We start from the raw sequence: 11,136 nt of genomic DNA on the forward strand, positions 1-11,136 counted from the left end.
AGCAGGTGTTCTGGATACATAGAGCCTGATTACCTGCGAAATTTTTTAGAATAGCTACTCCAGTTTTAAGCAAACATGTGGATGCACCTGGGTTTCTTTTTCTTCCTGCTCTTTTAATCAGAAGTAAGTAGAAGTTTCCTTGCAGGCAGAACAATGATTTTGAAAATAAATGAATACATTATCAAAGAACAAGTGGGGCTGTAGATTTTGTTCTGATGAGATGGAAAGAAGGAAATCAATATAATTTTAAAGCTTTGTGATTTCCAAAAGCGTATCTTTTGAGGAATTTTTTCTTGGCCCACTCATAACTTCTGAATGGTACATTAAAACAACATAAATGAAGCTTCTTTGTCTTTATTTCTTTAGAAGCCAGCTCTGAAGAAAGCCCTCATAGTTGTTCTGCAGTGGTGTTTCAGCCATAATTTCAGTGTTCGACTTTATGCATTAATTGCCCTTAAAAAAATCTGGGGTATGTGCAGAATGCTGCATGTGGAAGAATTTGAAGCTCTGACGCCAGTTATTGAATCTAGCCTTCAACAAGTGGAAAACATGCATGGCACAGGGTTAGTAACATTCTTTACAGCTTAGCATTGTTCTTCTGAGACACTTGTAGCAAGTTAAATTTTCTAAAATGGCACTTGATAATTTTATGGGGTTTTATGGGTTTTTTTAATCTCTATTTTAAAAGAAGTTAGTATGGGGGGACACAATACAGAAAAAGCAGCAAAGGGAAGAGTCTTGACTTACCTTTCACAGCTAAAAGCTGACACTGAACCATAGGCTAGTGTCCAGTTTCCATGGGATACTACTTGCCAAATTCCTTTTGATCATAGAATTTGGTGATGTGTTTTGGGCCTTTCTTGCAACATAAATAAAGCTTATTTTCTTAATGCTGTTCATTTTTTAAAAATGGGCCCTTAATTGTTGAAGTATTTTCTTTCTTATACAATACACAGTAAATAGATTAGGTTGCTTTATGCCAATCTTATGATTGAATTTTTAAAAATATCCAGCATGTTGCTTTTTTAATGTATCCTACATTACTTTCTTCACTTCCAGGAATGCCAGAAGGAACAGGCAGCGAATCCAAGATCACTTCTTCTTTGCAACATTTCATCCAGTTGAGGATTATAGTCTAGAGGTAAGTCCAAGACCACAGTGTTTGTCTAGTTTTACAGCTGTATTTTTATCCTTTTTGGTAGCTTCTAATATGGGATGAAATTATCAACTATTATTAGTTTAAAACCCCAAAGAATTACTTTAGAAGAGACAGAACCAAGCTCAAAATACAAGAAAAGCATGGATATGGATGGGATATATGCTTTTGCAGAAACAGTGCCATTTTTGACAGAAGAAATAGTTTCTTCTTTTAACTGATGTTCTGTGAAATATTTTTGTGAACACAAATGTGCTAAATAATGGAAAGTAAAATGGAAAGTTTCCTCCTGAACAGGAGCAAAAAACCCAACAAAGCAAGTCTAATATTTTTGAAGCATTTAAATGTATTCAGGGTGCATCTTCACCTTTGTCTTGAAGGGTGCATTGGGATAAACAAAAAGTCTGGGTTTTAAAATCTTTCACTTACTCAGTCTTGCCCTTGGGATGTGTGTTTTTTCCTCGTTGACAAATCATGGTTAGCTAGATGTATTCGTTGTGCTGAGCTGTATTTTACCACAAGATTTTAATGCTTTCAACTATTTTTCTTTCGACACTAAATAAATCTGCATCCTTTACTAAAAAGTTGTAGGAGTATTTGAAAACTCTTTGGTGTTAAACCTACAAGATTTTCTCTATACCCTTGTGTTGAGAAGCATAGTGTTAATTCTTTGGTATTCTAGACTTTCAGAACAGTAATCAGTGCAGATCCTCAGGAAATGTTTAATTAGAGAATAAGTCTAGTTTTATGGAAGTTTTGGATAGCACTGTAAGTGATGTTAGGAATATTGAGAGACATACTGGTAAGCTGTATTAAGTACCAAGAAAAAACAAGTATTAAAAGCATAGGAGGCTAGATAATAGACATGTTCCATTAAACTACCAAGGATTCATTATCTGTTTCTGCTTGCTTTAGTGACTCTGTGCTGGTAACACTGTGTTGCGTTGCAGACGATATTTTACACTCTTCCTCGCCTCTCGGAGCTCGCTGAAGATGAATGGATGCCCCTCTCTAAATTTGACAGATTCACTGACATTCCTTTGCCAGCAGCATTTCAGTGGTGCCATTCCCGAACGGAGCTTCGTGATCTGAAACCAAGTGACTGGTCCCAGCAAGACATGGGTAAAGTATAGCCAAGTCGGTATCAGTTTTAATTATTTGTATGGAGTAGCCGTGTGCATCTGTGTATTCAACCTGATCTCTGGTTTTCAGCTGAAGTTAACTTGTATCTGTGTGAGCAGAACATGTCCCATAAAGCAATAGTAGATGACGAATGGTATCTCCAGGATTACAATTTGGATTTTCTTCTTTATTGAAGCACTAGTTTCACTCCCACTTGCATATCCATATGAACGTGCAGTTTGTTGTTACAGGTTCACATTCAGCTGAAGCAGACAACCAGACAGAGTGGACTGATGTTCAGAAAAAGATTATACCCTGGAAGAACAGCACTCCTAGTTTAGACTTGGAAACAGCATTTCAGGATCGTGCTGCTAAACTTGGCAAATCAAACAGCAGATTGATTGTGGTGGCTTCACTTATTGATAAACCTACCAATTTAGGCGGTAAGGTTGATTGCACATTTTCAAACTTCTATTTTAGACCTTGGAGCACACTTAAATAATAGAAGTTAATTTCATTTTATGTTGATAATTAGAACATTATTTAAGTACTGCTCATAAGAATAAATCATTATCCTGAAGAAAACTGGTAGCTAAAGAAAATCCTAACCCACTTCGGAGAAAGGGGTCTTCTACAGTTACATTTTCAGAAAAAAACCCCAGTACTTACACATAGTATGCATTAATTAAGTGTAATTTTGCTGCAAATCATGCTCAGTTTCTTGCTGATTCTATATTTTCTACAATTGCATTTTTCAACTGTGTATGCAAAGGAAATTATTTGTTTTCATTTATTTTCTGTAACAATTGAACCAATCTTGTAAACCTACAAGATTCTCAAATCTGTTGGACAGCAGAGTCCCATTTCCTGAGTAAGACTGCCTTCATGATCTGTCAGCTGTGACATAATAAATCCTGCAAATACTTTATTGTCATTGTGTTTGATGTTAGCAGTTTCAGTAACTGCAGTGAGTAATGAAAAGCCCACAAGCTGGTGCTGTCTGCATTATAATGCTGTTAAGTGTCATCCTCTTTCATTCAACAAGTACTGGATTTAAAGCTTAAGCTTGTGTGTGGATGTGTCAAACCATCCATCCTTGCTAAGGCTTGGACACTTACTTAACCTCTTACTTTGTGTAATTAGTATTATAAGAGCATGTTGTCAGACACAGTGCTTTTCTAATTTTTCTCTTTCTGCTAAGTTACATAACATTTTTTTTCCTGTAATTTATATGGAACAAGGTGTAGCTTGGAAGACCTGAAACTAATTAAATATAGATAACTAATGTAGCCATTTCTCTTTTGTATTCTTTGTAATTTTCACTTGGTGTTCTGGCTTCGTGTTTATTCTCTACACAAAAATCACTTTATTTCTTGTTTTTGTAGGTTTATGTCGTACAAGTGAAATATTTGGGGCATCTGCACTAGTTGTTGGCAGTCTTCATTATATACAGGATAAGCAGTTTCAGCATCTGAGTGTTTCTGCAGAACAGTGGCTACCCCTTGTCGAGGTAAATGGAAACATTTTAATGGCTAAAAAGTGTACTCAGTATCTTCAGTTTGTCAGATGGATCCTTCAGTCTTACATTTTTCATCTTGAAAATGTTATCTTTTTGTTTAATGGAAGCTACTGCTGTTATTTCTGACACTCAATCTTGTATGTTTTGGGTCAACCGTATAAAAAACAATTTAGAAAATACTTGCAATTTCTTATTGCTGTGATAAACTGATTATGTGAGCTGTCATTACATCTTTCTTCATTGTATTGGTGGGGGTATTTTGTGGCATTACATAACTTTTTCGGCTACTGCTGAAGAGCTTTTAAAATGTAAAGCTATGTATATGGATAGAGTCTTTGGGGGATAAAAGTCATTCATCTTAAAAAGTGTCCAAGTAAATTGTTTGGGTTTGTTTACAGTAACTTCATAAGTTTACAAAAGGTGATATTTAAATATTTTTATATTTTTCCCTACTTTTAATGCACAGGTGAAACCATCTCAGCTTGTTGATTATTTAGAGCAGAAAAAAACGGAAGGCTACACTATTATTGGTGTGGAGCAGACAGCTAAAAGTTTTGATCTTACAGAATATTGCTTCCCAGAGAAATCACTATTATTGCTGGGGTAAGAAAGAGCACACACTGTTTTGTAAATCTACCTCTTGCAGTCAGAGCTTCTCTAGTCAGAGTTTGGTCATATGAAAACCAAGTGACACTGGTAAAGGTGATTCTGGAATGGGAAAGGATTATGGAAAGAGCAGTCCTTGGCTTTATGGGCTAAGGACCACGAGGAATTGATATTTACAGAATGACCCTTCTCATATTTAGTAACCCAGCCATACACCTTCTAATAACACCTTTTAATAAAGGTGAAGGTAGCAACAGCATGGGTTGTATTTTTCTATATATGCTAGAGGAGTGCTAAAGGTACCATCTGTTCAGTTTAGTTATGTGGGGCCCTGCGTGTGTGGGCTGTGGGGAGCTCAAGACCGATACATTGTATCACATCTAGATATACATCTGTATCTGTTTGCTATATATATTTTTTTTTATTTATATATACATAAAATACATTGAGGATAGAAAGTCTGCAGTAAAGCACACACAAATGAGAAAGCTCCTGGCATTGCAGGGCTACTGAGTGAGACCAGGAAGAATAGCCTGGCTGTCCTCTTAAGACAAAGGTTTTTTCCAGCTTTTTTTTATACATAGCTTGTCTTCAGAATGGAGCATTCATAATCACTTTGTTCTCTTTTAATTAAAAACAGTAGTTTTAATTACCAGTAAACTTCAGTATCCTCTGGTGTGTTCAGTTTTGACATTCCTTTGTGCCAAGACCTGAATGTAAAGTGGGCAGTTCAGCTTTCCTGCTGTGCCAGCAGCTTCATACCATGGTCATTTCACTATATTTGTTGTTTAAAAACAAAAGCAGGGTCTTTATGCTGGGTGCTCAGCAATTGCTGGACTAGTGAACTGAAAACTGAGTCTTCCACCAGGTTTTTTACATCAAAACTTAAGTCAGATCTCTCCATGTTTTCTTTGTAATGTCTTACTGTTTTTTAAAAAATTCATTTCTTGTCACCAGTTACCCCACAGGCAGATGCACCATTTGTCAAAAGGTGTTTGGATGCTGTTTTGACATGTGCATTTTTTGCTTTCTGGAATACAAATGCCCTCTCTCAGATACAAGTTACTGTTTCTTCTTTACTAGAAATGAACATGAAGGAATCCCAGCCAACCTGATTCACCATCTGGATGTCTGTGTGGAAATTCCTCAGCAGGGCATTATTCGGTCCCTCAATGTCCACGTGAGTGGAGCTCTGCTGATCTGGGAGTACACACGACAACAAGTGATCAAGCAAAAACAACAGCAGTAACTGCCCAGAGCCTTGTGCCTTACTGTACAGCTGGACGGCTTCCTACGGTGCTACGATGGGAAATTCTGAATAGATGAGATACAAACTCAGGGCGAACGAGAATTCTTAACTTTGCATGTTCTGTTCTCTGTAGTGTTCAGAGTGACTTCTAAATGCCTTAAGACTTTACCTCCTTGAATCGTTGCATTGGAAATAAATAATATTTATATTGCGTGTGGCGTGTTTTTTCTGCCGAACGTCCGCACAGTACTGTGAACAATCCCAAACTGAAAACACAGGATTTTTACTGCAGGCACTTCAGTGACTGCACTTGAAACTGAAGTCATGCCTTTAGCCATAGTATTGAATGATTGCAGCACCTAGCTATATATGATAGATTATATGATTTTTGGAAGGCACTTTCACTTACATATTTACATTCAATGCTGCTCTTTGTTTAAATGCCTTCTGGAATCACATTTATTAATCCTGCTGTAAACAGTCAGTACCTTTAACTAAAGCTGCATGACTAAGGTAATCCCATTCTACAAAAGGCCACAATGTGAGAATTTTGAGAAATAACGGGACACAGTTCTAGCAGAGATACTGACTGAAAACCTATCACAAATGTAAAAAATCCTATTGCTTATAAAAAATGAGCATACTCAAAAGAGAAAATTACACATCATATGCAAAGGATAGCTTTAGGTCTTCTAATGACCACTGTTGTATAAATTAATATCTGACTTAAACTGTATTTTAAAATACTTTGAAATACAATTACAAATTTTATTTCACAACCCACTGCTTTTGACAAGAAAGGCAAGTTGGAATGGACTTTTTTATTTTAGAAAAAAGCTGTCTCACTGAAAAACATTCATTTTTTCTTTTGAATATGTACATTGCAGTATTAAATAGTCATTTATTCCTGTGAAACAATTTTAGTAATTACACATTCAAACCCTTAAATTTGTGGACAGCTCTACACCATATTTCTTTGACTTAAACACATCAGAAAGCTGTCCATGACCCCTTTTCTTAGCAGACACGTGAGACCTGGCAACAAGAAGAGCAGTCTGCAGTTCAGGGAGACTGCTACATTACCAGTTCTTGCACTCAAGCAGCTTCTGTTGCTTTTTCTGGCTTCTTCCTTCTGTAGTTACTCTCACTTGATTTGAGAGCAGAGTTCCTAAGACTTTCCAGCAGCTTCTGGAGGCTGAAACCCTTCAGTTTCAAGCTTCTTTTTATATTTTAAAAAGTCTCTTCTTTTGTCAAAGTGTTTAACCTGTTTGGAAAGAGAAACGATGTTCATTAAAAAACTAGCAAGAGGAAGGGGCTTTATGTAAACAGTCTTTGTTCACCGAACTTCAGGAGGATTTTAATGCACTAGTTAAGAGTTTCTTCTGTTGAAGACTAAAGGGTGGCATGTTTAGTTTTTGGGGGTTCTTTACCATTGTGAAAGTGAACTTTAGCTTTTTTTAAGTTCACCACCCTGTTACTTCATTAGGACCTTAGATGCTTTTCTCTTTTTGCTGCTTTGAACAAAAATAATTTGTGATGCAAAGGTAAGTCCAGGAGCTTTTCTATGGTATCACAGCCTAGGTAACCTCTGAGTTCAGTGTCCAGAACCACCGATGTGCACAGTGCAAGGCACTGCAGATGAGCCCACCATCCCCAGAGAGAACAACCAGCAGACTGCTCTGTTCCAAGTGTCAGTGAAGCAGCTGTGAAGATACTCAGGCTTTTTAAATTACTTCAGTCTACCACCTGCAACAGGACTGTTCTGACCCTCAAACACCACTTACTAAAGGGCACTGCCTATTAAAAGAGTTACAGCTTGAGCACAGGCTGAGCTCATGAAAACCACATGAATGGGTTACATGCAGGCAGGTGCCTTACTGTGGAATTACACTGCATGCAAAAAAGGTATTCTTATGCACAAGCTATCAGATGCCAGTCTTAAAAATGCCATGCACATGCACACCCTGTGTGGCAGCTCCCTTCTGTACTGGCCTTTAAACAGGAATTTCTGGGTACTTATACAGTATTTCTAGTATTTTCTAAAACTTTGTTTGTTTGTTTTTTTGTAAATTAAAATCATAACCCTGTGTGTTTATCCGGAAGTCTGAGACCGTGTTTTCCTTTCTCTTTGTACTATAGCCTCAACACCGCTTTTCTCAGTTGCCGGTCAGGGCTGGCCCAGGAGCTGTCCTTTCCCAGCCAGCCAGAAGTGTGCAACCCAAGCGAGCCCTGACACGGCGGCAGGGCTCTCTCCGGACGCCTCCCGGCTGCCCAGCGCCGCGGGAAGCTGGAGCTCCATCCCCAGGAGCGGCCGCGTCCCGCCCGGTGCTCACCCACTGCTGCGGGCAGCGCGACTCGAAGGCCCGGCGCAGCTTCTCGCACTGGGCGGCGTCATCCCCGTGGCTGTCCAGGCACCGCCAGAACTCGTCCCGGGCCCCCCAGCACGCCTTCCTCTCCTCCATGGTCGGCGCCGCCATGCCGGCCGCCGCCCTGAGCACCGCACACGGCCGCGCTCCGCGCACGGCTCCACGCTCCCCCGCTGCCGCCCGCCAAGGTCGCGCTCCGGAAGCGATCCCGGCGCTTTCCCGGCCGCGGGCGGGCCCCGCGTGTCCCTCCCTCCGCCCGGGGCTGTCCCGCCCCGCGGGCCCGGCACACCTCCGTCCGCAGGTCAGCGCTGCCGGAGCCTCTCGGTCGCCCATTTGGAGCATCACATAAAAAGCATCGGTTGCCTGATGCGCTTTTCTGTACTTGGTTTATTTTCCGGTGTCATCCTCTGTTGTCTAGCACACGATAAGCAGCTGTTCTTCTCGTGAGTTTCGTGCGGTGCCTGAATGGATTGTCTCTCACACACAAACGAAGCGTCTCTGCTTTCCCTTTTGACGAGTGACAGCTGGATAAAATCACTGGGCAAAATGTTTGGGGCTGGGACCAGTTTCCATGTGGTATTTTTAAAGCCCTAGGAGTTGGAACTCAAGTTCAGTTGATGCCTTAAATTTTAGCTTTCATGTGTTTCAGATTCTGTGCTGCCTAGGCTTTCAGATTCTGAGCCTCATATTAAGTGGCAGTAAGTTCTCTTCACAGAGTACGTGAAGACAAAACAAATCCTTTCCCTGCTGAAGACCAGGGACAACTTTCAGACCCAAAAGCATAAACGGTGGACTGAAGGGAGGAACAAGGAGGATGAGACCTCACAACCTGAAACTGTAACTGGACAGTCAAACCCACTATACAAATGGACCAAAACTTACAAAAATGTAAGACCTCGTGACCGGTCAGCCATTTCGTGACCTTGGGTGTAGTCCTAGTCAGGCTCATGTCCTGCTCAAGGTGTATCCTAAAGGCCTTTCAATAAACACCTGCTTTATTCTCTACCTCTGTCCAGTCTCTGTTGCAGTCAGCCTTCCTAAGGCATCACAGTAATGCTGAGCAATGGTACATGTTCTGAGCTACTTCAGGCTTTGTGAATTTAATGAATTAGGGGGGGAAAGATCTGAGAGCACTTGCAGCATTGTAAATTTGCCACACTTTAAATAACATAACAGTAGGGTAGTGACTGGGTGGAAGGCTGATAAAGATAGCATAGGCATATAGTGCATTTTTGACAGTTTTCCTTGCAGCATGGCTTCTTCTGAGAGCTAGTCCACTGATTTCATTCAGCATGTACAAACCACTCTAGAAAGGTTTCTTGGAATGGACTCTGTCACTGAGTCGAGCTGACTGCCCTGCAAAAGAAAAATGTACCCATAGTCAAGGTGGTAAAAGAGCAAGAGAAGCCTGGGGGCAGCCAGGTGGTCTGCAGCATTGGTAAAGAGCATCCAGAAGCACACTCGGTTCCATTATTTCATTTGGGACTTGGTGGCATTTCCTGTATGCTGAAGAATTGACGGTCTCCTTTTATGCATCAATTCCACCTGGAAGTGTGGACCAGTTTTGCAGTTTTGCAAGCTATGGCATATGTTCCCATAGTAACACCCTGCAGTTTTGGCAAAGGTGACATTTTACCTCTGGGATGACCCTAACTCTGCTAGCTACTGAGCCCTTGGCAGCTCCCAGCTGCCCGACTGTTTTTCCTGGCACCTCCCAGAATGTCCAGCAGCTTTCCTGGGAGTTTGCTGGTAGCCAGTGCTCGCTCTGGTGTGTGAGGCCTCTCAGCAGCCGATTCAGGGGGTGGGTGTAGCTGTCATCTTACCTTGAGCTGGCTTTTTTCCACAGCACGGGGTAATGATGGGTAGTGGGCATCCTTTCCTGGTTCTCCTTGCAGATGGCTCGCTCATCCTGGTACGTGAAAACTATTTTAGGAGAGGGACAAAGATTTGCACTTCTTCAGCAGAGCCCCCTTGTAAACCAGCCAGATCTGGAGGGAGTTTTGTTTGTTGAAATGCCCAACCATCCCTTTGGAAGGGACACTCTTTTGGAGCAATGTGAATGCGACTGCTGCTGTTCACTGTGTGGTGTGTAACACTTGTCCATGTGCTCTGCCCTGCCTATTTGTTTAACTGTCTTCTGTTTGCTACACTGTGTTAGGTGAGAGATAGAAAGGCAGTTGCATAGTTTCTAGTAATAGAATAAAGGGTTTAAAGTGAGTTAAAGTTACTGCAAGAATAAAATTTCATGGTTTTATGTTGCAAAGAATTAATGTAGAAGCAAATTTGTATTGTAGCTTACTTAGGGACCATTTTTCTCCCAGGCTTTTGCAAAGCCAGGTTTTACATGCATGAATATTGAAAAGAAAATTAATGTTAAGTCTCGAGACCGGACCATGTGATAATGGAATGTAATAATAGGAAATGCCAGTTGTGTTTTAGATTTCAAAATTTATGATGTGCATAAAGTTATTTAGTTACTGCATTTATGAAACAGAGGGGATAATGTGAGTATATATAATTAATCATAAAGCCCAAATAGCACACCTGGGATATTTGTGATAAATAGTTTATTCTTTAATGACCTGTAGCCTGAAAAGTACTCACTGGAGACAATTGTAAATAACTCTGTGTAATGGATATTAGGGAAATTTAGTGGTATGGTTTTAGAAAGTGCATGAATAAAAAGCCACATAGATTCAGATAATAATTTTTTAATGGCAATATTTCCATTTGGTTAAACTGCTGTCTGTAAGGGGGTGGAGGTTTTTTGTTGAAGTTAGCCAATTCTAAGTATTTTTCTTTAGTCTTTTGTTTTCAGAAATGTGCCCAGGGAGTAGTGAACGGGATATTTATAGTAATAGGGTAATGTTCTAGAAAGATGGGAGAAAAAATTCCGGATTTGTTAGGTGTGCTAGTTGCCACAGTTGAAGCCTTTGAATTGCATTTCCATTTAGCAGTTAGTGAGATACATGTTAAAGAAATAGATGCCGCTGTTTCAGTTTCAGTTTGAAACTGAAACTCTTCCCAGCAGTGTGCTGGAGTGAATCATGTGATGTTTATACAGTGGGCCACCTCTCAAGCTCTTTTGTGCCTGTTCTTGCTAATTGGGATAGGGCAC

The 11,136-nt window shown here is 40.3% G+C and overlaps 2 protein-coding genes across 2 annotated transcripts in view; one reads left to right on the forward strand and one right to left on the reverse strand.

Annotated features, from left to right (window-relative positions):
- TARBP1 (TAR (HIV-1) RNA binding protein 1) overlaps positions 1-5,864 on the forward strand; it is a 32,332-nt gene extending 26,468 nt beyond the window's left edge. Inside the window, 7 exon segments of the mRNA XM_066315711.1 lie at positions 367-563; positions 1,060-1,141; positions 2,107-2,278; positions 2,530-2,721; positions 3,664-3,788; positions 4,264-4,400; positions 5,487-5,864. Of these exon segments, the coding sequence (XP_066171808.1) occupies positions 367-563; positions 1,060-1,141; positions 2,107-2,278; positions 2,530-2,721; positions 3,664-3,788; positions 4,264-4,400; positions 5,487-5,652 (1,071 nt within the window). The 3' untranslated portion in view covers positions 5,653-5,864.
- Positions 5,865-6,453: 589 nt separating this feature from the next.
- COA6 (cytochrome c oxidase assembly factor 6) lies at positions 6,454-8,171 on the reverse strand. Its single transcript, XM_066315712.1, has 2 exons — positions 7,986-8,171; positions 6,454-6,916 (listed from the first exon to the last, which is right to left on the reverse strand). Exons 1-2 carry the CDS (start codon positions 8,127-8,129, stop codon positions 6,821-6,823), a joined length of 240 nt encoding a protein of 79 aa, XP_066171809.1. The 5' UTR covers positions 8,130-8,171; the 3' UTR covers positions 6,454-6,820.
- Between the last annotated feature and the right edge of the window lie 2,965 nt (positions 8,172-11,136).

Source organism: Sylvia atricapilla, chromosome 3, assembly GCF_009819655.1.
Source record: "Sylvia atricapilla isolate bSylAtr1 chromosome 3, bSylAtr1.pri, whole genome shotgun sequence".
Taxonomy (NCBI): Eukaryota; Metazoa; Chordata; class Aves; order Passeriformes; family Sylviidae; genus Sylvia; species Sylvia atricapilla.